The 23669-nt window shown below is 44.1% G+C and overlaps 1 protein-coding gene across 1 annotated transcript in view; it reads left to right on the forward strand.

Annotated features, from left to right (window-relative positions):
- Positions 1-23669, forward strand: part of LOC143934136 (serine/threonine-protein phosphatase 6 regulatory subunit 1-like) — a gene marked incomplete in the record, with an annotated part of 277801 nt that overhangs the window by 75988 nt on the left and 178144 nt on the right. The window contains 2 exon segments of the mRNA XM_077457496.1: positions 1057-1170; positions 17706-17871. Of these exon segments, the coding sequence (XP_077313622.1) occupies positions 1057-1170; positions 17706-17871 (280 nt within the window).

A 23669-nucleotide genomic window follows, 5' to 3' on the forward strand; every position in this document is an offset into this window, starting at 1 on the left:
CACTGCCCCCTAGTGGTTAACCCCTTCACTTCCAGTGTCATTTACACAGGAATCGGTGGCTTTGTATAGCACTGATTGCTGTATAAATGACAATGGTCCCAAAAATGTGTCAGAAATGTCTGTGTCCGCCATAATGTCGCAGTCACGATAAAAATCGCTGATCGCCGCTATTACTAGTAAATGCTAATTTCGTTTTTTTGTTTTACCAAAAATATGTAGAATGCGTATCGGCCTAAACTGAGGGAAAAAACGTTTATATATATATATATATATATATATATATATATATAATATATATATATAATGTATGTATGTATTTTAGGGGGATATTTATTATAGCAAAATGTAAAAAATAATGCATTTTTGGAAATTGTTGCTTTTTTAGTTTATAGTGCAAAAAAAAAAAAAGCGCAGGGGTGGTCAAATACCACCAAAAGAAATCTCTATTTGTGGGGAAAAAAAGGACATACACTTGTTGTTTGGCAGCCACATTGCACAACTGCGCAATTGTCAGTTTGAGCGATGCAGTGCCGAATCGCAAAAAGTGCTCTGGTCAGAAAGGGGGTAAATTCTTTCTGGTCTGAAGTGATTAATAAAGCAGATGACTCGTGCATTTCCTTTGAACAATCCTATTAGGCGCCTCAGCCAATTTAACTACCTATGGGTTTATATTGGAATACATTGCAGTACAGAACATAGGGCACCCTCCCCTCATTACTGCATTATTCAGCATTGCATGGTAAAAAAAAAAACTGATGACTGAGAAAGTGGGACATGGTTATAAGGATACTCCAAGGGTGTGTGTCCAGGCAATGCTTTACCACTGTCCAGTCGCATTAAGGTAAATACCGGTTACCAAGGGTCTATGAATATCCAGATATCTAGCCTGTGTCCTGTAGTGTACTCAAAGTATGGAATTTACAATTAAGTCAAGTGTTTTTTACTTGTTGGATATTTATGGTGCCCAAATGTATGCTCTGTTTTTGTATTGTTTTGGGATTTGTTACTGTATATTGCTGAACTCCTTCATTTTTTATTTTTTTTTTTTTTAAACAGGCAAGAGGCCATTGAACAACTTCTTGGCAACATGTTCGATGGCGAGCATAACGAGTCTGTGATTGTGAATGGCATCCAAGTGCTTTTGACATTACTGGAACCACGTAGACCTAGGTAGGCTACCAAGTATGGGCCTGTTCACAGTTGGTTTCAGATGACAAGCATATGCTCATTTTCAAAGCATTTGATAATTTTGCAAATTTTTTTCAGGAATCTTTAAGCATATTGTGATCTTTTTTGGGAATTAAACAAAAGTTTTGTAAAGAGCATTTAGAAAGTACTTTGTATTATAATTGATTCAAATTGGAGGCGAAGATGCTAATTTATGCAAAGGAAAATACAGTATGTGGGAGATTACGAAAAGCCTTTAAGCACAACTCCAGTCTGAACAATCGCAATTAAACGCACTCCAGGTACTCCCACTAAAGCATTTCACCAACACCTCAAACAGCTGTGAAATACTTGTATGGATATGTGCTAGGGTAATTTTTTTAATGCTTTTTTGATAGTATATTTCAAGTGGGCGTGTGTGTATGTATTAGAGCTGCGCAATTAATCGTTAAAAAAAAAAATTGTGATCTCGATTCAACCCCCCTGACGATCTCTATTGCAGAGTTTGCCAATTCTTTCATATAACAATTGGAGAGACATTTGCTCACTCAGTTGTAAAAAGAAAACATTGGGCAATCTGCCAAATTGTTAACATAAAACATTATAACTAACTCTTGCTTCTTAGATCAAAGGGATACACAAGAAAAAAATCCAGGCAGTCTGCCAAGCTTTTAACAGTGTAAATGCAGGAAGTTTAACCACTTAGTCTAAATCTTTTTCTGACACTAGTTTAAGTTAAAATCAATATTTTTTGCTAGAAAATTTCTTGGAACCCTCAAACATTATATATATTTCAGCAGAGACCCTAGGGAATAAAATGTCAATTGCTGCAATATTTTATGCCACACTGTATTTGGCCAGCGGTCTTTCAAATGCAATTTTTGGTGAAAAAATACACTTCAATGAATAAAAAAAATGAAACAGTAATGTTAGCCCAATTGTTTTATTTTAATGTGAAAGATGATGTTACGCCACAAGAATCATGAGAGAATCGTGATCTATCTTCTAAGCAAAAAAATTGTGATTCTCATTTTAGCCAGAATCGTGCAGATCTAGTATGTGTCGTATTTATCTGCGTATAACACGCACATTCATTTTAAGAGGGAAGTCTCAGGAAAAAAACTTAAATTTTAAATAAGGCAGCTAAAATTGAAGTATTGGCGTATAACACACACACGCTATTTGCACCCGATTTTTTATGGTGAAAAAGTGAGTGTTATACGCCAATAAATACAGTATGTATTTTAGAAAAAAATAACAGACATGTCATACTTGCCTGCTTTGCCCAGTGGTTTTGCAAAGAGAAGCCCCTATCCTCCACTTCTCGGTTCCCCCCCGCCAGCACTCCTGGCCCCGCCCTCCGGCCTCAGTGCCCCCAGAGCAAGCAGCTTGCAATGAGGCACCTGAGCAGGCTCGCCCCCGAGCCACAGCTCTGTGTCCATTCACAAACAGAGCTGTAGATTGGCCCCCACCCCCTTTCTCTCATTGGCTCAATGGTTCCTGCTACTGTCTCAGCCAGTGAGGAGGGAGAGTTGGATCACGATGGGGCTCAGGTAAGTATTAGAGGGAGCTGCTGCACACAGATGCTTTTTTACCTTCATGCATTGAATGCATGAAGGTAAAAAACCTTGAGCCTTTAGAACCACTTCAAAGTGCAACTAAAGGCATAACTTTTTTTGATATTGATTAGAACAGTGTTTCTCAATTCCAGTCCTCAAGGCGCACCAAAAGGTAATTTTTTTTTCAGACTTTCCTTTATTTTGCACAGGTGATTTGATTAGTTTCACTGCCTTAGACTGCAGTCACACCTGAGCGTTTTCAGCTCATAAAATGCCCGAAGAGATGCCTGAAAAACACCCAACAAGCAAAATCCCATTCATTTCAATGGCACCTGTTCACATCTGAGCGTTTTGTCACCTGAAGGAGAACGCCTGAAAAAACGCCTTAAGCTCAAAAAAGAACATGCGCTTCTTTGGGGCAGATTACAGGCGTTTTCTGCCTTTTTATATTGGTCACCTAAACAAATTTGCTGTAAAAAATGTGTCAATCGCTGTAAAAACGCACAACTTTAAAAACTCAAGTGTGAACGCAGCCTTAGTAATTACCACAGCTGTTTTCATCTGAGGGAAATCCTGAAAACATGACCTGTTGGTTCGTCATGAAGTGAACCGCCTCAGATGATATACAGAGATGAAACAAGCAACTCTCCCTACATAAGTTTTACTTGTATACAGTGAGGGAAAAAAGTATTTGATTAACGGTGAGACAGAATAACAAAAAAAAAAATCCAGAAAAACTTGCTTCAGAAAAGTTATAATTTGATTTGTATTGAGTGAAATAAGTATTTCCATCAGCAAAATTTCTGCCTCCCAGGTGTCTTATGTACAGGTATCAAGCTGAGATACTGAGATTAGGAGCACTCTCTTAACCTCTTAAGGACCAGCCTCGTTTTGAGATTTTGGTGTTTATTTTTTTTGCTAGAAAATTACTTAGAACCTCCAAACATTATATATTGTATTTTTTCTAACACCCTAGAGAATAAAATGGCAGACATTGAAATACTTTTTTCACACCGCATTTGCGTAGCGGTCTTACAAGCGCACTTTTTTGGAAAAAATTCACTTTTTTGAATAAAAAAACAAGACAACAGTAAAATTGGTCCAATTTTTTTTTATATTGTGAAAGATAATGTTACGCTCCAAAATTGCGCCGGCTCGTGGAATGGCGTCAAACTTTTACCCTTAAAAATTTCCATCGGTGACGTTTAAAAAATTCTACAGGTTGCATGTTTTAAGTTATAGAGGAGGTCTAGGGCTAAAATTATTGCTCTCAAACTAACAATCGCGGTGATACCTCACATGTGTGGTTTGACCACCGTTGTCATAGGGGGGCGCTACGCACGTATGTGTTCGCTTCTGCGCACAATCTTGTTTTGACGTCACTTCCGGCCCTGCTATGGTATGGAGACGGATGGGGGCCATCTTGCCATCGCTTGTATCCATACCAATCAGTAGACAGGACCCAAGCGCCTCTTCCACTACCGACGGCTCCGGTAAGCTGCAAAGGGCACGGGAGAGCGGCGGGAGGGGGGGGTGGCACCTCTACCACCGGCGATAACAGAGATGTCGCACCGAATCCTCTGCAGAGACAACCATTATCGTAAACGCGACTGGCGCCTGAAGAGATGAATACCTTGGTTGTATCCCTCTTAAAAAAAAAAGATTGTAGACCTACACAAGGCTGCAATGGGCTACAAGACAATCGCTAAGCAGCTTGGTGAGAGGGTGACAACAGTTGGTGACATTATGCGCAAATGGAAAAAACACAAAATAACTGTCAATCTCCCTCGGATTTCACCTCGTGGAGTATAATTTTCAATCTCTTTATTAATTAAAATTTTATCAAATGTATAACAATTTTCCAAACATTAACTACCCTCCCCATGCGTTCCCATCGTCTCTACAAATCTTTGTGTGCTTAAATTCCTTCTACATTTTTCACTTATTTTTAAATCCTTCCATTTTCTCATCTCCAGTATAACTTAGACCCCTTTCACACTGCCAGCATTTCTCAGGCGGTACAGCGCTAAAAATAGCGCCTGAAAAAATCGGCTCTATTCACTCCAGTGTGAAAGCCAGAGGGCTTTCACACTGGAGCGGTGCACTGGCAGGACGTCAGAAAAAGTCCTGGCAGCAGCTTCTTTGGAGCGGTGAACCCACGCTGCTCCCCATTGAAATCGATGGGGCTGCGATACGGATTGAACCACTTTTCGGCCGCTAGCAGGGGGTTAAAACCGCCCTGCTAGCGGCCGAATAGCACCGCTAAAGCGGCGCTAAAAATAGCGCTGATTTACAGGCGACTCCCCCCACGGCTCGGTGTGAAAGGGGTCTTAGATATTCCATATTATAAATATCTTTTATTTTCTTACACCAGCTTCTGATCGTGGGACTTTCCACTTCTTGCCACTGTCGGGGGGGATAAAACATTTTGCTGCGTTTGTCAGATGGTGTACCAATGTCCTATTGCTTTATTGACATTTCTACCCCATGAAACAAACACCTCCACGGTTCCTCCGATACCTCTATATTAGTTATCTATTTTATTCCTTGCAACACCTCTCTCCAGAATTTTTTTAATATTAGGACATGTCTGTAATATGTGGGCCATGGTTCCCACAGCATTGCATCCATGCCAGCAAAACCTTGATGTCTCACTTTGGTATTTGTACGCCATCTCTGGTGTTCTATATCGGCTTGAAATAGGTTTATAATTTCTTTCAGTGGTATTGCTGTCTATTGCCGTGCTGTGTACCATTTTAAATATGTCTTTCGAATGTAAATCTTCTCGCTTTCTAAATTCTCTTTCTCATTTTACTATAAACAGCGGTACCTCTGGCCCCTTAATTCTTACTAATATTTTATATATCCGGGAGATCTCATTCTTGTAGTTGCTGCTGCACTTAAGTGCTCAATCGGCAATAGTTTCTCTCCGGATCTAATTGGTTGCGGCAACGTAGATGCAAAATGTTTCAGCTAGATGTGCCGTCATTCATCTATCACCATTAATTCTTTTTTGTGTTTTAGTTTCTGTAGTGTATATATTTCCACTTTTTTTCCATTATATCTTTTAATTGTGCATTAATTTTTATATTTTTTTTTATCCGTTTCCCAAACCACTTCCCCTTTCCCTGGTGCAAAAAAAAATTGTTTCTCTTAGTGGTATTAAAGGTGAGATAAATTCCCATTTTATTCCTGTAGTATGTGATCCCAGATTGCTAAAACTTTCTGAGTTATTTCTGTATTTTCACTTAATTCTCTAAATTGTGCTGGTATCCGTATAATCTTCCCAAAGTGTTCATTATTAACCACTTCAGCCCCGGACCAATTGTCAGCCTAAGGACCAGAGGTCTTTTTACAATTTCGCACTGCTTTAACTGGTAATTGCGTGGTCATGCAATGTTGTACCCAAACAAAATTTGCATCCTTTTCTTCCCACAAATAGAGCTTTCTTTTGATGATATTTGATTGCCTCTGCGATATTTATTTTTTACAATATAAAAGGAAAAAGACTGAAAATTAAAAAAAAAAAAAAATTATTTTTGTTATAAGACAAATTGAATAAACTAAATTTTAGTCATACATTTAGGCCAAAATGTATTCAGCCACATGTCTTTAGTAAAAAAAATGTCAATAAGCGTATATTTATTGGTTTGCGCAAAAGTTATAGCGTCTACAAACTAGAGTACATTTTCTGGAATTTACACAGCTTTTAATTTATGACTGCCTATCTCATTTCTTGAGGTGCTAAAATGGCAGGGCAGTACAACCCCCCCCCCCCCCCCAATGACCCCATTTTGGAAAGTAGACACCCCAAGGAAATTGCTGAGGGGCATGTTGAGCCCATTGAATATTTTTTTTTTTTGTCCCAAGTTATTGAATAATGACACAAAAAAATAAAAATAAATTTTCAAAAAGTTGTCACTTAATGATATATGGCTCACACATGCCATAGTTATATGTGGAATTGCACCCCAAAATATATTCTGCTGCTTCTCCTGAGTACGGGGATACCACATATGTGGGACTTTTTGGGAGTCTAGCCACGTACGGCACCCCGAAATCCAATCACTGCCTTCAGGATTTCTAAGGGTGCAAATTTTTGATTTCACTCCTCACTACCTATCACAGTTTTGAAGGCCATAAAATGCCAAAATAACACAAAACCCCCCCAAATGACCCCATTTTGGAAAGTAGACGCCCCAAGCTATTTACTGAGAGGCATGTTGAGTCCTTGAAATATTTTATATTTTGCCACAAGTTGCAGGAATATTACAATTTATTTATTTATTTTTTTGCACAAAGTTGTCACTAAATGATATATTGCTCACGCATGCTATGGGCATAAGTGAAATTACACCCCAAAATTAATTCTGCTGCTTCTCCCGAGCACAGGGATACCACACGTGGGGGACTTTTTGGGAGCCTAGCCGCGTACGGGACCCCGAAAATCAAGCACCGCCTTTAGGATTTAAATATAAGACGCTACCAAAAAAAATAACTGTTAGCGATCACAGGGATCAGGCCTGACTCTGCGAACGCTGCAGTTATGTGTTTAGTGTTTTGTGACAGTGATCGATCGATACTGCACTTGGGTGGGCTGGGTGGAGGGGCAAAACGCAGGTGCTAGCAGGTATCTGGGCTGATCCCGCTAACAACGCTTTTTTTGGAACCCTAAACTGCTGGGGACGCTAGTATAGATCTGATCAGATCAGATATTGATCAGTTCAGATACTATACCACCATGGGAGGTGTATGCTTTTCGTGTGGGTGTTAGCGGTACTGGCACTAACCTAGCGCTGCCTGGGGCGACGCAGACCCTGACCCTAAAACCTAATTGATATCACCCGCCGGGTGATCAGGGTGTTAAACCTTTATTGGGTAATAAATGGTGGGTGTCCTGATGCTATAAAAAGCAAACGAACCAGAGTCATCCGTAACACTTACACAGTGATCACTGGTGAAAGGGTTAACTAGGCGCAATCAGGGGGGTCAAAATCTTAGGTAGTATATGGGGGTAACTGACGCTATATAAAAACCTGACGGGGAACCTAAATAACTAACTGGCTAACCAGCATCACCAGTGGCACTTATACGGTAATCCCTGGTGAAAGGGTTAACTAGGGGCAATCGGGGGTTAAAAACATTATTGGGTAGTATATCGGGGTACCTAGCGCTATAAAAACCTGGCGGTGAACCTAAAAAAATAACTAGCTACCTAGCGACACTAATGCAGCGATCAGAAAAACAATCGCTTAGTGACACTGGCAAAAGGGGTGAAAGGGTTAACTCTAGGGGCAATCAGGGGGTTAAACCTTTATGGGGGGGGGGGGGTAGGGCGCTACCCTGGACCTAACACTAACTGCCCTGACAGTTTTTACTGTCACAACTGACACTAAATGCAGTGATCAGTAAATAAATGATCACTGCAATCAGTGACACTGTGACTGGGAGGGGGAGGGTTCGGGGAGATCAGGGGGGTGATCGGGGGCGGATTTGTGTGCCTATGTGTACCTACATGTCAGTGTAGTGTTGGTGCACACTTACTTACTATGTCCTCTCCTCGCAGTCCGGTCAAAAAGACCGCCCGAGGAGAGTGACTTCACTTCCTCCCTGCCTGTGTTTACACTACACAGGCGGGGGAAGCTTCTCATTCGCCAGGAGCGATCGAGAGGGGATGGCCAGAAACCAACGGCCATCCCCTCATCCCGGATCGCTCCTGAAGCGAAACGGACCGCCGCAGCCAGCGGGAGAGGGTCCGATCGGACACCCCACCCGCTGGAAGGCAAGCACGTACATATACGTGCTTGTGCCTGTTGGTGCCATTCTGCCGAGGTACATTGCCATACGGCGGTCCTTAAGTGGTTAATAGTGTTTTCCAATTCCACCCATCTTTTTTTCTTGCTTATTTTTTTACCCATTCTAACACCTGTGAAAGCAATACTGCATTATAGTAATTTTTTAAATCGGGCACCCCCAATCCTCCTTGCCATTTTATCCTTAATCGAAACTAAGTAACTTATCCTTGGCTTCTTTCTCTGCCAAATAAACCTTGATGTTATGTTTTTTAATCATTTAAAATAGGCCTGTGGGAGAGGGATTGGTAACCTTTGCATCTTATACAGGATCTTCGGCAAAATGACCATTTTAATATATTTATTCTTCCTATCCAGGAGAGATACCTTGTTGTGGATTCATTTATTTCTGTTTTTATTTCATTCAGTAGCGTTAGAACATTTTCTTGGTACATTGTCCCTATGCTCAATGCAATTTTTACTCCTAGGTATTTTGATTCTTTTTCCTTCTATGTAAATAGGAACACTCTTTTCAGGGCCAGCTTGTTCTCTTTCCTCAAGTTGATATTCAGAATTTCTGATTTCGAGGGATTCATTTTAAGGTTTGAGATTTCTCTGTAAGACTTAATAGCTTAATTTAGTTGGGTAATGTCATCCTAGGCCTATCTATATAAAACAAAATGTCATCTGCATACGCAGCTATTTTGTGTTCTTCTATCTTAATTTCCCTTAAATCTGCTAGGAGCGGGTCAATTACAAAACAAGTAATGAAGGGGACAGGGGGCACCCCTGTCTCATTCCATTATGCATCTCAAAAGGTGGTAGTAATGTCCCATTGATCTTTACCCTGGCTATGGGGTGGTCGTATAATGCCTTAATCCAGTGGGTCATCTTTGGGCCTATTCCAATTGCCTCCAGAGTACTCATTATAAATCCCCAGTCTACCCTATCAATCACCTTTTCAGCGTCTCTTGAGAGGAGTAGTCCTGGGGATCTACCTTCTCTCATTTTGTTTGAAGCAGCAGTAACGTTCTTACCCCATTGTCTCTCCCCCTCCCTGGGATTAATCCCACTTGGTCGGCATGCACCAAATCGTTACCACTTTCATCCTCCTTGCCAACACTTTAGCAAATAGCCTCGTGTCAGCATTTAGTAATGAAATAGGCCTATAACTTGAGCATATGGTGGCATCTTTTCCTTCCTTTGGGATAATAGTAATTGTGGCCGCTAACGCTTCCCTTCTCATTTCCCAACTTGTACCTTTCATATATGAGCATAGTCTAGGCACTAAGATTTCTTTAAACTTTTTATAATAGTATGTCGTAAGTCCATCTAGACCTGGACCTTTTCCTGTTGCAGTTTTTTTTAATGGCTCAACTAATCTCTTCTTCTGTTATCGGTTCTTCAAGGGCCCCTAGTTTATCCTCTGGTATTACCTTTATGCCTCTTTCACACATGCGGACTGTATGTCCGTATTTCATCCATCTGTTTTGCGGATGAAATACGGACATAAGTGCATTCCTATGGGATATCTCTCATCTTCGTTATGGTCCGATTCTGTAGAAAGAGGAAAATCATATTTTTCTATCCATCTGCAGAGCGGATCGGATGAACATGGACAGACGGTCCGTGTTCATCTGATCCCCCATAGAGGAGAGCGGAGATCTGACAGGGTGGTTCTTGCACAGTGTGCAGGGACCGCCTTGTCATCCGCCGGCTCAGCGGGGATAAACGGAACGATCCCCACTGAGCAAGCAGATCATCACAGGGTGGATCATTGCGTTTCTGTCCCGTGTGAAAGGGGCCTTAATCTTGCATCTTTTAAGATATCTGTTTTCTTTTTCACCCTTCTCTAATTCGAAGACCTGCTTTCCCTTTTGTTTTACTGAGTACAGTTCCCCATAGTATTTCTGAAGTACGCCTGCTATTTCTTTTGTTGCATATACCATTTCCCCAGTACTATCCTGTATTTTCTCTATGTAATTTGCTGTTTTCTTCCTCTTTAACTTATTGGATAAATACTTCCCTGTCTTATTCTCTCCATTGATACCGCTCCTCCTTTTTAATTCTATTAAATGTCTTTCTTGTTTCCTGTTCTGCCAACTCTTTTAACTCCTCTCTTTTCAGGACAACAGTACAATATAGCTCTGCTTCGTTCCTTTTTTTTATGCTGCTGTTCTAGATCATACATTTGTTAGGTCTTCCATTTTCCGGTTTCTCTCCTTTTTTTTTTTTTTTTCCTGCCCCCATAACTATCAAAATGCCTCTTATATAGGCTTTTTGGGCCTCCCAAAGCATAGCTTCTGTTATTTTATTGGTCTTCATTTAGTCTCCATGTGTTTTGCCTATTTTGGACACTAGATATCTTTATTTTCACAGATACTAGGGCGTGGTCTGAGAAAGTTGTTACTTCAATATTTCTGCTATTTACTGATTCCAGTAATCTATGTTCGATCATTAGGTAATCATTTCTTGAGTATGTCCCGTGCACAGGGGAGTGAAATGTTTAGTCTCGTATTTGAGGGTGTTGCACTCTCCACAAGGCTATCATTTGATTCTGATGTAGTTTATTTAACTTCTTCAGCTGTACATTTCCAGTCTCTTGTGCTGGGACGTACGATCTATCTTAGGTTCCATCCAGAAATTGAAATCTCCTGCCGTGATCGCTTTTAAAATCCATTCATTTTGCCAAAACTTTGTTTAGAAATTTCATTGGGCTTTTGTTGGGGCAATAGATATTTGCTAGCATACATTCCATGTCACATAGTTTTACCCGTCCAGTCAGGTTTAATATCTTATCCCCTGACCTGTCTGATAGCAAGGATGGGTCCTCCCCGGTCTTAGCAGCGAGCAAAAAAAGCGCTGGTGGACACACTTGTTACTGCGGTGCGGCAGACTCTAAAGATGGAGGATGCAGCTGACGGGGCCACAGATGTGGCTGTGTCCTTAGGTATGCATAAGTTACCTCGCACACCAAAGATGTTTCCTTATCTGCCTTATTTTTTAGGTTTACCGATAAGGAATGGGAACAACTTTGTGGTCCCCAAACATTTCTTGGGATAAAAATAGTGCCTGCAATACGGCTTCCCTGCAGTGGTGAGTGCTTTCACACTGAGGTGATGCGCTGGCAGGAAGTTAAAAAAAAAAAAAGTCCTGCAAGCAGCATCTTTGGAGCGGTGTATACTGCTTCTCCACCACTCCTGCCCATTGAAATGAATGGGCACCGTTGCCGAAGCGCCTGCAATGCAAAATTTGGCAGTAGCATTTCACGGGCGCATTTAACATCTTCCTCGGCGGCTAGCTGGGTTATAAGCGTCCTGCTAGCAGCTGAATAGTGCCGCTAAAATGACGGTAAAGCGCCGCTAAAACTAGCAGCGTTTTACTGTCAAAGCCTACCTGCTCCAGTGTGTAAGCAGCCTTAAGTAATAAGTGATACAGAAAATTTCTTGCATTTAAACATTTATTAAACAAAACTGTATCTTAAATATTAAATACACAAAAACAGATATTCAGAACTTTTGGGTGAAAAACAAAAATGGGATAACTTTACTGTTTTTTTTTTTTTTTTTTTAAATCATTTGTGTATTTTTTCCAAAAAAATTGCGTTTGAAAGACCACAGCGCAAATACCGTGTGATATAAAATATTGCAACAACCGATCAGTGTCAGAAAATATTTAGTCTTTAAATGGTTAAACAGAGCTACACACAAGTTCAGTTCATTGATAAGTATAAACATTGTATCTCTTTGGTCTTGGCAGACTGCCCAGTGAGGAGAAAACAAATCCTCCACAGAAGTCTTCAGGCAACTTGCATTGACTTCTATTACAGAAATCATTTATAAGTCACGCTGAAGTTATAATCGGCCTTTTTTTATCAGCGCAATCGGCCGATGCGGATTAATTAAAAACCGCCAAATATCGGCTGATATATCAGTCGACCTCTAATTACGACCCATCCTGTCCTTGACCCTGGTGTCGCACACCCTAACTGAACAAGCCAAGCTTTTGCGCCATGGTCTGGGTAGTGAGCAGGTATGTTGATTTTAGCTTCTGTGCTGTCCAAGCTTTCTGTTTCAGCGGTGATGATTAGACATGTGCTGTGGCTTACAAATTGGTCGACAGAGCAAGCCACTAAGAAAGCTCTCATTGATCTGTCCTTTCAAGGTGACAACCTGTTTTGAGGCTACCATGCATAACATAATTAAGGGTATCACGGGGGGTTAGAGTAACTTCCTGCCTCAATCTAGGAAAGGGAAGGAGCCTCGTCGCAGATGGGGGGGGCCTTCCTTCTCGGCCCATAAGAAATTCTTCTGGGCTCCCGAGATTGCAGATAAAGGAAACAGATCTTTCAAGTCTTCCCTGGGAAGTTCCAAGCAATCTTGGTCTGGTAAGCCTAGAGCAGGCATCTCCGGATCCACTGACAAAACTCCTTCAGCATTAAGGTCTGCTCTCGCCCATTGCTGGGAAAGGGGAACATCTTCACTGGTTTCCAGATTCATGGACCTCCTTCGTGAGCATCAAGGGGGTCCACGATTTGAACCATTTGAGGGTACCAAATTTCCTGTGTCTCTTTGTGCGGGTAAAATTTGTGTAAAGGTTCGTGTGACAACCGAACTACCCAAGGTCCCCTCTAGCCCCGTCCAGGAAATTGGGTTGCCTGGGTCTGACACTGGAGTGAATGCTGACCAGGTTAGTAGTTTTTCTTCTCAAACATAACCTCTTGGATTCCTCTGGTAGATGCCGCAGTCGTCCTAGTGCTACTGTGGCCAACACCTTCCTCTTCTGCGGTGCCCGCGAAGGACTGAGGTTGAAAGTCTTCTGGTCATTCTGGCAGCTGTAAACATCCCTTGGAAGCTAGCTCTCAAAGAGGACCAGTTGTACCGAGGGCTGAGCTTCCATCCTGATTTACAGTTATTGGTATTAATGGCCCAGCCATTGAAAGCCAGGTACTGAGAGATAGAGGTCTGTCAGGATCAGTGATCCCTACTATGGCGACGAAGAGGAAGACCACTTCTTACCTGTTTCCCCAAAAATAAGACCTAGCGTGATTGTCGGTGATGGCTGCAATATAAGCCCTACCCCCCAAATAAGCCCTAGTTGAAGTCCGTGTAGGTCTTATTTTCAGGGTAGGACTTATTTGGAGGTTAGGGCTTATATTGCAGCCTTTACTGACAATCATGCTAGGTCTTATTTTCGGTGAAACAGGGTAGTAAGATATACCATCATACATGGAAAGCGCACATTTCTTGGTATGAGTCGATTGGTGTTCATCCTCGATCCTTTTCTGTCGCTCGGACCTTAGCTTTTCTTCAACGGAGCATTAAAAAGAAGTTGGCCTTGAGTACCATCAAGGGCCAGGTGTCTGCCTTAGCAGTCTTCTTTCAGGAACCCCTAGCCACTCTTTAGTTCGTACCTTCATTCAAGGAGTATGGCATGTGGCTCTGCCTGGATGGTCTTTTTGCCACCATTTGAGAATATTCGGGAGATTCCCTTACCTACGTTGTCTCAAAAGGTGGCATTCTTGCTGGCTATTACCTCGGCCCACAGGGTTTCATAGTTGGCAGCTTTATCCTGTCATAAATCCCTATTTAGTACTCTATAGGAATAAAGTGGTTCTTTGTCCTTGTCTGTCATTTCTGCTTAAAGAGGAAGTAAACCCTGATGGGTTTACTTCCTCTTTTTTTCCCTGCAAAGGTAAAGCATAATGGACTACTATGCATCGCATAGTAGCTCATTATGTGTCACTTACCTGACACAGGAGCCAGCGAAGTCGCCGCTGTCACCTGTAGTCCGCCGCATCCATCTTGGTTGTGGCGTCTCTCGCAGCTCCGACGAATGACAGCGGAGAAGCCGCGATGACGTCACTCCCGCGCATGCGCACGGGAGTCGCGTCTCGGAGCTCCGACGCTGCCATTCGCCGGAGCCGCGATGACGTCACTCCCGCGCATGCGCACGGGAGTAGACAAATTTGGCAAATCCATTCTTGGACTTGCCGCATTTAGTGCGCCTGCGCGCCGCTGTCTACGGCGCATGCGCCGTAGACAGCGGTGCCCATTTTCGGGCAAATATCTCCTAAACCATATAGGTTTAGGAGATATTACTTGGACCTACAGGTAAGCCTTAATCTAGGCTTACCTGTAGGTCAAAGTTGTTTGGAAGGGTTTACTTCCATTTTAAGGTTGGCTGGCTTCTGGAGGTCAGACTCACTTAATTTTTTTCGTTACACAGGGACCAAGGAAAGGACTGGTCTCTTCCTCGGCTACCATCTCCAGATGGATCAGACAGACAGTGACTCAAGCCTATTATATTAAGGGTCAGGTTCCTCCTTTGCCTGTCATGGAGCATTCCACTCGGGCACCTAGTACTTCTTGGGCCTTCCGTCATCAGGAGTCATTATCACAGGTTTGCAAGGCGGCTACTTAGTCGTCAGTGCATACCTGCACCAAATTCTATAAAGTAGATATTTTGGCATCTGCGGATGCTTCTTTATCCAGCAAGGTTTTGCAGACTGCTGTTTAAAGAGGGGTACCCTCTTGAGGTTTTTTTTTTTTAAATGTTTTATTTCAGATGGGGCTCCTGTGTCCTGGTTAGGGCTTTTGCGTTTAGCCTTGGGTTTTTTTTTGTTTTTTTTTTACCCACCCCTCATTTTTTCTTTGGCACTGCTTTTGGACACCCCAATGGTCAAGATTAGGGCGACACGGGTTTTGTCGAACAAAAGTATTTTTGTACTTGCCATAAAATCCATTTCTCCAAGTTAATCTACAGACACAGCACCACCCCCAACCCTATCTCTCCCCCCCCCCTGTTTTTTTTTTTTATACTTCTATTATTGCTTGCTACTAAACTGAATACCTAGAGCAGGGAGGGGGTTATATACTGACCGACAGCCCATGGGCATAGCTAGGTGTTTTTTTGTTCTGCCTAGTCCTACTCCTGCAGAGGTGATATAACCGAATGGTCAAGATTAAGGAGGTGCTGTGTCCGTCGTCAAACTTTCTAGACTGTTTGGAAAGTGCACATCGTGTTAGAATTTTCTCTAAATGTTCCACCACTCAGTGTGGATTCTTGGCATACACTGTATGCAGAGGGAGAGTGTGCCTTTCCTCCAATCAGCTGTCACAGGCAGAGGAAGGAAGAAATGTGCAGAGCTGTGCTTTGAATAGACCAGCTGTCTGCTAATCTATTTCTATGCACCATCACTGACACATTTCAGGCTGTTTTTTTTTTTTATTGTATATTGAAATGTCCCAAAGAATTACATATTACAGAAAGAGTCATTGACAAATATGACAATATAACTAAAATACACACATGTGGCAAAGGAAAACAGAATTTTGACAAACTGCAAGATGAAAGGAGAAAAAAAAACAAAGTAACATTCTAAAAGTGGCAAACCAATAGAGCAGGCTTTGAATGCAGGGAGAAACGAACACATAATAATTACAGCTCCATGGACTAACCTCGTAGAAAACTTCCTAGTATAGGTTAAGACAAATGAGGGAGTTACCCTGAGGGGTATGTAACCTGAGGGAGGAAAGTGGGAGAGATGCACCATGGGAGAGGGACAAAAGTCGGCTCAATGAAAAACAGAGTTGGGGGGAGAGAAACAGTTATTCAGATACTAGACATGAGTCAGGGTTAAGCTCATTGTTAGCCCATCAGGCTGTTGAAGAACTTGTCAGAATTTTCAATGCTGATAAGACCCTTTTCACACTGAGCCTGCCCGGGCGTCAGCAATAAAGCCACTGCTAGGGGCTGAAAAAGGGTTTAATCCGCCTGCAGAACACAGCTGCAGTGTCGCTTTGCCGGCCGTATGGCGACGCTGCCCCATTGTTTTCAATGGGCAGGAGAGATGCATTCACTGCTCCTCCACCGCTGCAAAGAAACTGCTGGCAGGACTTTGTGATGCCCTGCCAGATCAGTGCCCCTGCGTGAAAGCACTCAGGCTTTCACACTGGATTTGCAGCTGAGGCTTTTTTCAGGCGCAATGCCGGTGCTATTTTTAGCTCTGTAGCGCCTGAAAAACGGTGTGAAAGGGGTCTAACAGGAGAAATGAGCCACTAAAAAAGACCCCAGATGACATAAGTAAATCCAGGGCCATAATCCTCCACTTCTCTTTGTGTCAAAGGAGGACAATTTTAAAACCATATATGGGTTGCCTGAGCAGCTCTCATGGTTTCTAGCTTGGTTGGAATGCAAACATGGGCGCGCTTTCTCTTTTGAGGGAGAATGCTGTTGGAGTAAGTCTTTTGATGAGGAAGCAGTTGAACATTAGCAATCCTCTGTGAACATGTAATGTAGTCCCAAGAGGAATCTCAGGGTCCAGGTCTCTGACACAGAAGATTAGGGTGGGCTTCCTGGCGGATGTGGTTTACACTAACCTAAAGTTACTGCTGCCGCAATCCTTTTTCTCTAACGTGTCTGGTTTTGGATCCTTTCCAGGGCACCCTCACCTACAGGAAGTGATGTGTGCTGCTTGGGTTCACCCCGAAAAGTAGTATTTACAGCCAAAGCAATTTGTTCACCAGTACCCAGTGAAGGTAGAATTGTCCAAAAAGTGGGGTTCTCTAACTGTTAACCTAGCCATTTCCTGCATCCATAAGATCCTAACCGTCATGGTAGTTGAGAAGTCTGTTATTAGATTGGCTTCTCACGAATGGAAATGTCCATTGATGGATTGAAATTCTCTGGTCCCTGCTGAACTGGCTGAATTTTACATCCATCTATGGCCAGCTTAAGGATTTGGATGTCTGTGAATTTAGTCCTGAAATGAACACAACTCTGCCTGCAGCACAGCCAAGAGGATAACACTACTAACTGGACAGTGGGAAACTGAGGCGCTCCTCCCTCTGCTCACTGTTTATTCTCTTCTATAACCATTTTCCTTGTCAGGATTTACATATAATCCACCTGATTGGCTCCAGGTGCTGACTTTGTCTCCCCCTCTCCAAAGTGCTGCTGTACAGGAGATTGCAAGGATCTAAAATAATCAAGTCAATTTGCAGGTACTTAGACTGGTTACATAAAAAAATTATATCATTTCATATCTGCATGGAGTTCATGTTTAAAGCTGCAAAGTTTTGATTTTGAGGATTCCTATGCTGTGCGTTTTGCTGTGTGTTTTTTTTTTTTTTTTTTAATTTGTGTATTTTCTCTTGACTCTTCAGTGTCTTTGGTTCTTTTGCAGAGCTGAGCTGGGTGGATTAACTGCCTTCTACTGTACTCTGGAAGGGCTTGAGATGGATGCCGCTGGATTAGATGGATCCTCCAATACCCAGGCCAGTTTAGGAACACTTATGGCTATTAAACAGCGTTTACCAGAATTTCATCAACTTCTTATTGATCCACCTAAGGTACACTAATATGCTTGTAACTGTGAGGTGGTGTTTGAGATTAAAATTATCAGTGATAATTTTATTACTAGTGTGATTCTGTTAATCTTTTTAGAACGGGAAAGGATTAGTATCCTTTTTCTATGGCTTCGTAGGCTCCTGTTGGTTAGATTTGTGTTCACTACTAACAAGAAGTAAAAGCCTTCTTAAAATGCTTGTAAACTACTGGACGTTTTCATGGGCGTCCGCAGAACTTTTTCCAAGGGGGGGCATCATTTTAAGGCCACTTATGCTCCGCCCCTTTTCGACAATCTCATGAAAATCTTTCCACTTGAAATACATATGTGTTATATAACAGATAATTCATCTTCACTTTGTATTGGAAGTTACTCTGGCGGCTGTGTTCCATGCCCATATAGCCTAGAGAATGTACATCTTTTTACATTGCAATACACCTGTTGTGGCCATATTTTGATCTCATACTGTCACTGTATGGGCTGTTTTCATCAAGATAAAAATATGGCAACAACAGATGTATTGCAATGTAAAAAGATGTACATTCTCTAGGCTATATGGGCATGATACGCAGTCACCTGAGTGACCTTGCGGACGCCCATGCTTTCAAAAACCAGCCCTGGAAAAAATTTCATACCAGCCTCACAGCATTATTATACCAGCCCAACAGCATAACGTCATTATTTTCTTGTTCATGAAAGGGAAAACCATACATTTTAAAGCATATTTGATGAAGAGAGTATTATATATAGATATATAGATATGAAATCACATAGGGCTTACTATATATATATATATATATATATATATATATGTATGTGTGTGTGTGTGTGTGTATATATGTATATATATATATATATTCAAATTCCAGTTAATAGTGGTAAGGGATCAATCATCAAAGGGGACCCCAGGAACTCAGAACGTGGGGGGGGGGCACCTTCTGCAGAAAGAATACTCTAAGGTAAGGGGGTTGGGTTACTAACATAAGGAGGAATACTAACATAAGGAGGAAACCCTTTATATCAGTGCCCCTTACATTATCGTATTTACTCCCCCCTTACATCAGTGACCCCCCCCCCCCCCCCGACTGGCCTGGCGGAGCTTTCACTGACCTCCTTTCAGGTGCCCTGTGCAGGGCTCAGTCAGTTGGCTCCAGCTTGATGGCTCTGGTTTTATCCTATATTCTCCTCTCCACAGACCACACAAGTCTGACTTCTCCCATGACCCCCATCCCGGCGGTGCTCCCACTCTTGACTCCTCTCCAGACTCCCTCAGAGACTGCAGACATGCTACAGGAGATGGTCAGAGACTGCAGACTTGATGCAAGAGCTCAATGCAGCCTCACCAGTGCCCACCAAATGCAGCCTCACTGTGTCCATCAAATGCACCTTTAATGTGCCCATCATTACAGCCCCTCCCGTGCCCCATGTTCCAGTCTGCAGTCCCTGTCTGTGGGAAGGGGGTGTGTTGTTGATGCTTGGTACGGTACCTTGCATGCCAGCAGGATATCCATGACGGGCAGCAGCAGGGTCTGTTCTAGTTTTGGATGGGGACGGTGCTCCTTCCAGAGGATCTGTCTGCTGTGAGATGAAGTGGTCCCTGGCCACCTGCACCTTCAGCCGTCCCCATTTTCTGACCCCAGTCAGCCTGTCCTCTGGTCTTAGGGAAGTGGAGAGCACTGGGTGGGAGTTGGAGAGAAGGGGGAGCGTACTAGAGAGTACTGGCGGGGTTGGAGAACACATGGGTGGGGGCAAAGAGCGAGGGGGAGTGGAGATCACAGGGGTGGGAAGCAGAGAGTGGAGAGCACTGTGGGGGGAACAGGGGGGGGATCACTGGGGGGAACAGGGGCGAGAGCACTGGGGGGGGGGGAACGGGGGAGAGCACTGGGATGATGGCTAGAGAAGGATGGGGAGAGCTGGAGAGCAGGGGGGGCAGGAGAGTGTGGTGGTGGCGAGCACGGGGGGGGGGGGGGGGTAGGAGAGTGTGGTGCGGGGAAGAGCACTAGGGGAGCAGAAAAACAGGGGTGGAGAGCACGGGGGCTGGAGAGTACTGGGGGGGGGGGTACAAAGAGCAGGGGGGAGTGGAGAGCACCAGTGGGGGCCAGAAAGAACAGGAGTGGAAAGCACTGGGGACTGGAGAGCACTATGGAGGGTGGAGAGCACTGGTAGGGTTGGAGAGCACATGGGTGGGGGCAGAATGCAGTGGGGAGTGGAAAGTGCTGGGGGGAGCCAAAAAGAACAGGGGTGGAGAGCACTGGGGGGGGGGGGGGGCTGGAGAGCACCAGGGGGGCAGAAAAGAACAGGGGTGGGGAGAATGGGGGGCTGGAGAGCACTGGGGTGGGGGCTGGAAAGTGATGGGGAGAGCTGAAGAGCACTGGGGGGGGGAGCACTGGGGGGAGTGCAAAGAAGAGGGAGGGAGAAAGAACAGGGGGGAGAGCACTGGAGGTAGTGGAGAGCACTGGGGGGGGGGGAGAACAGGGGGGAGAGCACGGGGGAGGAGAAAAGGGGGGAGAGCACTGGGGAGGAGAACAAGGGGAGAGGACTGGGTGGAGCGGAGAGCACTGTGCGGGGGGAACGGGGGAGCACTGGGGGGAGTGGAGAGCACTGGGCAGGGGGGAACAGGGGGGAGAGCACTAAGGGGGGAGAGCACTGGGGGGGACAGGGGGGGGCACTGGGATGGTGGCTAGAGAAGGATGGGGAGAGCTGGAGAGTTGGGGGGGGGGGGGCAGCAAGAACAGGGGAGGAGAAAACTGTGAGGGGGCAGGAGAGTGTGGTGGAGGAGAGCACTGGGGGGGGCGGGGGCAGGGAGCACAAGGTGAACTGGGGACAGTAAAAAAAGTTGGATAGGAGAATCGGCAGGGGGGTCCCCTGCAGCCCCCTCTCGATCCTCCTATCCAGGCACTGTGGCACACAGCACGGGCTGTACCTGCAGCATCTCCTTCTCTTGATCATAGTGCTAGATGGCTCTGTGTACTGCGGCCGCTCTGTAACATGGCCCCGCCCCCCCAGACCGGCTCGTGTGATAGGGGGAACGTTGATTCTCTCTACTATCACACAAGCTGGTCTGAGGGGGCAGGACTGTGTTACAGAGCGGCCGCAGTACACAGTCATCCAGCACTATGATCCATAGGAGTCGGAGAGGGCAGAGGAAGCAGCCGCCAGCGGACAAAAAAATGGAAAAAAAAGTGAAAAAAATGCAGCATGGCGGCGGCTACGGCAGACACCTTGGGGATTCCAGGGGGGGGGGGGCACTTGACCCCCCTTGCCCCCTGCTGCGGACGCCCATGGACGTTTTGTATACTAGCACATTATGTTAAACTTCCCTTAAAAAAAAAACCCTCCCACGCCGAGAAGTCAGATCTGGAGGCTGCTTATATCGTCACCCGTCTTGCTTCCGGGTTCGTGGACCTGACTCTGTGACTGGCCAGGAGCCACAATGACATCACCCCCGCGCATGCCAGTCATGGCATGGAGCACTGAAGAAACTGCACGGGTGGCCGTTGCTTTGGAGCACATGCGCCAGTGATGTCGCTGGCTGCATGTACACTAAATATCTTGGTGCATGATTAGGAGATATATACATTACCTATAGGTAAGCCTTATTATAGGCTTACCTAAAGGTGAAAAGTCATGCATGGAAGTTAACTTTCACTTTAATAGGGGTACTGACAACAATTGGAAAATAAATTCCTGTCACGTTTTATTTAACTCTTTCCTACAATTAAAGTCTCCTGAAACAGCTGTGAGGCCAGGGTTGCATCATTAGTGCCTTGCTCAACAAGTAAGTCTTCATTCACACCAGGCGGATCTGCTGCTACGGAGTCCACCAGCTCAGCGAGAGATCTCTCCTTTGATCTCTGCTGAGCCGGTGGATGACGGGGTCTTTCTCCGCTCACTGAGCGGGGAGGGGCTTGTCGAGCGCCGCTTTTTGCTATGGAGAGATATCGGACGATCATCAGATCTCATCCGATCCGCCAGGGACGTATGTGAACGTAGCGCCATCCGTCTGATTATAGCGGATTGGACAGTGTCAGATGTCGGCGGACATGTCACCGCTGACATCTGTCGCTCCATAGAATAAAATGGAACGCCCGTTCAGTTCCGCCAATAAAACTAACAGGTGGACCTGAACGGTCCGACCGTGTGAAAGGGGCCTAAGTGTAAAAATAGTAACTGTAAATAAAAACAAAATTGTTTTTCTAATGAATGTAAGATTTATTCCCATCAGCCTGGAGAGCTGTATGCTTATGTGTTTTTTTTAATGAAAGGGGGTAAATATCCATTTTAAAAGAACTTAACCACTGTTACTATAGACCCTCTGATCATCAGTTGTGTGGAACAGGCATCTGTGACATTACATTTCCCTGTAAATGAACTATTGGAAGCCTTATGTCTTCTCTCTGGTTTTATGAAAAAAATTTTACTATCACAAAATCTAATTTGAAGTTGCCACTTCCAGAGTCCTCTTCTCCAAAAGTTACTGGATTTCATCCCTGGCAGTTTTCCAAATCTTCTCCCATAGACCCTGGTTTGCAAGAAGTGATGCAAGTCAATTGGGCTCACCCCGGAGAAGGTTTTTGCACAGCTGAAATGTTTTGCTCACCAAATTCTACAGGAAATTAAGTTCTTGGCAGAGGAGCAGAAGTTGCTGATCCAACATCCTGAAACTTTGTGCATTTCACACGACTCTCCTGCACTGTTCTACCAGCCTTTGGGTGCTCCCTGTCGGAGTGCAGTCAGACATGGTTGTGGCATGAAGTTGTTCTACTTAGTAAGAAGTGGACACAAATCTGGTTTTGAGAAAAACTTCATTTTCCAAACCCTCTCTGCTCTGCACATTCCCCGTTTTTTGAAAATTGTCAGCTGGCCATTCTCAGCAGTCAACAGCTAAATAAGGGATATTGGGCCTTTCACCCAAAGGTGTTTGTAGAGATTTTTCTGCGATGGGGATTTCTTGCTATCCAGATTGAACAACAAGCCAGACAGGTTTGAATCACAGATGTTTTGTGGTGGTTGCCTACTTGGGATAAATTTTCCCTATCCATGCCTTCCCTCCAGTGCAACTTATTTCTTGCCTGTTTTATAGAATTGGGCTCGGTTTACATATATGCTAATTGAGTGTGTTTTTAACCGCATCTAATTCGCATAACGTGAACTGGCAGCCTTCTCAAAGGAGCCAGTTCACACTTGTGGGGCAGCAGTGGTGTGATTTTAAGGAGGCCTGTGCAATTTTGGGTTCAGGTGCGATTTCAGGTAAAAATGTTGCATTATATTTGCCTTTGACATTATAGTAGTTGAAGCACAAGCCCTGAGGGACAGGGGATCTTTGAGTTTCATCCATGACCGTATGTTATGGAGTGCATTTTGGCTTTTTTTTCCAGTCTTGTGTGGAAGAGATTCTAACTTTTTATTGGCCATTTTCTTGCAAGGACCAATCATGTCTCATTTATTTGGTAAGAATTTTATGCAAGGTGTAACAAGCTTGATTTTTGGGTGGTTCTTTGTCTACATGGGACCTTGATTTGGTGCAGACTGGTGGAGACTACTCCATTTAAGCCTCCCAGTGAAAATCCTTGGTTACTCCTTATGCAAACGTTTTTGTTTATATTGCCTTTAGGGCAGCTTGTAGGGTCTCGGAGAACATGTTATACTTAATTGCTCTGTGCAGTGGTTTTGCACTGAGCAGCACTGATCTTGCTGGTCTCCGGTTCCTTTTCTGTGCTCCTGGCCTCTCCCTCCTGTTGAGTGCCCCCAGAGCAAGCAGCTTGCTATGGGGACACCTGAGCCTCCGCTCCCTGTGTCCAT

Source organism: Lithobates pipiens, unplaced genomic scaffold, assembly GCF_037356315.1.
Source record: "Lithobates pipiens isolate NorthernLeopardFrog02 unplaced genomic scaffold, aLitPip1_a1.2 Scaffold_27, whole genome shotgun sequence".
Lineage (NCBI taxonomy): Eukaryota > Metazoa > Chordata > Amphibia > Anura > Ranidae > Lithobates > Lithobates pipiens.